The sequence below is a fragment of the Pteropus vampyrus genome, unplaced genomic scaffold, assembly GCF_000151845.1.
Source record: "Pteropus vampyrus isolate Shadow unplaced genomic scaffold, Pvam_2.0 Scaffold296, whole genome shotgun sequence".
Lineage (NCBI taxonomy): Eukaryota > Metazoa > Chordata > Mammalia > Chiroptera > Pteropodidae > Pteropus > Pteropus vampyrus.
The window spans coordinates 590,375-592,192 of record NW_011889077.1 but is presented as its reverse complement, the minus strand read 5'-3'; the positions used below and the strand labels follow the sequence as shown (position 1 = coordinate 592,192).

The 1,818-nt window shown below is 63.3% G+C and overlaps 1 protein-coding gene across 1 annotated transcript in view; it reads right to left on the bottom strand.

Annotated features, from left to right (window-relative positions):
• The window catches only part of ICOSLG (inducible T cell costimulator ligand), a 17,063-nt gene that overhangs the window by 5,527 nt on the left and 9,718 nt on the right, over nt 1-1,818 (bottom strand). The window contains exons 3-4 of the mRNA XM_023521135.1: nt 625-665; nt 269-390 (exon numbers count right to left, since the gene is read on the bottom strand). Coding sequence (XP_023376903.1) covers nt 269-390; nt 625-665 — 163 coding nt within the window. The remainder of the gene's footprint in view (nt 1-268; nt 391-624; nt 666-1,818) is intronic.

Here is a 1,818-nt window from a genome sequence, read left to right as displayed (position 1 = left end):
GACCACGGGACCCTGGGACCCTGATGCACTCCTGTTGCTACTTCTTGGGGGTTTATAATGAATTCAAATGGAAAAGGTTTTTAAAAACTGAGTCACTTAAAAGAACACGTCCGCTTCTCAACAGTGGCCTCGTATAACGCTGCTTGTACATCAGAAAAGGCTGGTGGCGTGTGCCCAGAGTGGCTTCACCCACGTGCATCCGCGTAGCTGCCTGCGGCGAGAGCGGCCGTGTCCCCTGCCCCCGCCACCCTCGGGCTGGAGGGCTCACAGGCCTCGGCCTCGACTGCAGTGTGCGACCCTGCTCCTTGCTCTTCAGAAGCTGTGGCTTCGGGGGCTCCCCAGGGCTGACCCCGGCCAAGTTGCCAGGAGAGCCGGAAGCTCTTGCCTCCCCTGGAAAGCAGAGGACTGGAACGTGCAGGAGGAAGGGCACTCCCCCGCTGCCTGGCACCCCGTCCAACAAGAACCCCCGGGTCTCTGGATGAGCGTCCGCGCTGCGGCCTTTGGGCCTACATACTACTCGGGCTCGGGGCCCAGCTTTCTCATGGGGGCCCTGGGAAAAGCAGGAAGGGCCGCTGCTGACGCCTGCACCCCGGGTCCCCGTCGGACTGCCTCTGGAGAACTTACCGGCTCGCAGGCCGCTGAGCAGCAGCAGGAGCAGGCCGGGGCTGGAAAGGAACCAGAGAGAGGACAGCTGAGTCTCGCTTCCTCAGGTGGCCGGCAGCGGGCGGCCCGCTTCTCGTGGGAGGAGCAGGCTATACCCCTCCCGGAAATGTGACATCCACAGCCAACCGGCCCCGCGGCCCAGGGTCCCTGCTGAGACTCAGGGCGAGGGCCAGGACTGTCCCCGCCACCAGCCAGCTCCCTTGCTAAGGAAACCCCCAGCAAAATGATGTGAGAAAGGGTAGTGAGAGGCACCGCCAAGGCCACGGCCTTGAACCCTTGGTGGCCCAGCCATGCAGGGAATGGATCCAAGAAATTGTGTGAAATTACAAAAAACGAAACCAACAAAAAAAACACTTCCAGGGTACTCACAGCAAGAGCTGCTTTCAGGTTTTGGGAGATTTTAGGGATCTGAGATGCCCAAGGGCAGAGTGGGGCGTGCTGCGGGACACCCCCGAAGGGACTGGTGGGAGATCTTAGACAGGGATCTGAGGTGCCCAAGGGCAGAGTGGGGCGCGCTGCGGGACACCCCCGAAGGGATTGGTGGGAGATCTTAGAGATCTGAGGTGCCCAAGGGCAGAGTGGGGCGCGCTGCGGGACACCCCCGAAGGGACTGGTGGGAGATCTTAGAGATCTGAGGTGCCCAAGGGCAGAGTGGGGCACGCTGCGGGACACCCCCGAAGGGACTGGCTCATTCTGAAACAATGTCGGAGGCACCTCCCAGCTGGCGGGCCACCGACTGGCAGGGGCAAGGCCACTTCGGGGCTTAGGAGGCTCCTGGCAGCTCCCACGGAAGCCTCTGTGCCCGATGGGCTTTGGCCTGGCCACCCCTCCCTCAGGCCCCCCAGGGTGCTGTGTCCCCTGAGCTCTGGACCCACAGAGGCCCCCGCCCTTGAGAGCTACCATCGACTGCCTGGAGACGCGTCCCTTGTCAGCAGGAACTCCCCGCACCTCACAGAGGCCGCAGCCTGCAGGCGGGCCTGACCTCTCCCGCTCTCCCTGCTGGGCCCACCATTCCTGTCTGCAGGGGTGGCTGTGACAGCCCCTGCCTCCAGTCTGGACTCCCCCAGCCACCGTCCCCAGAGCCAGAGGAACTTTCTAAAATACAAAGCTGCGAAAAGCCCTCCGCGGCCCCCGCTGCTCTCCCGTGGAGCCCAC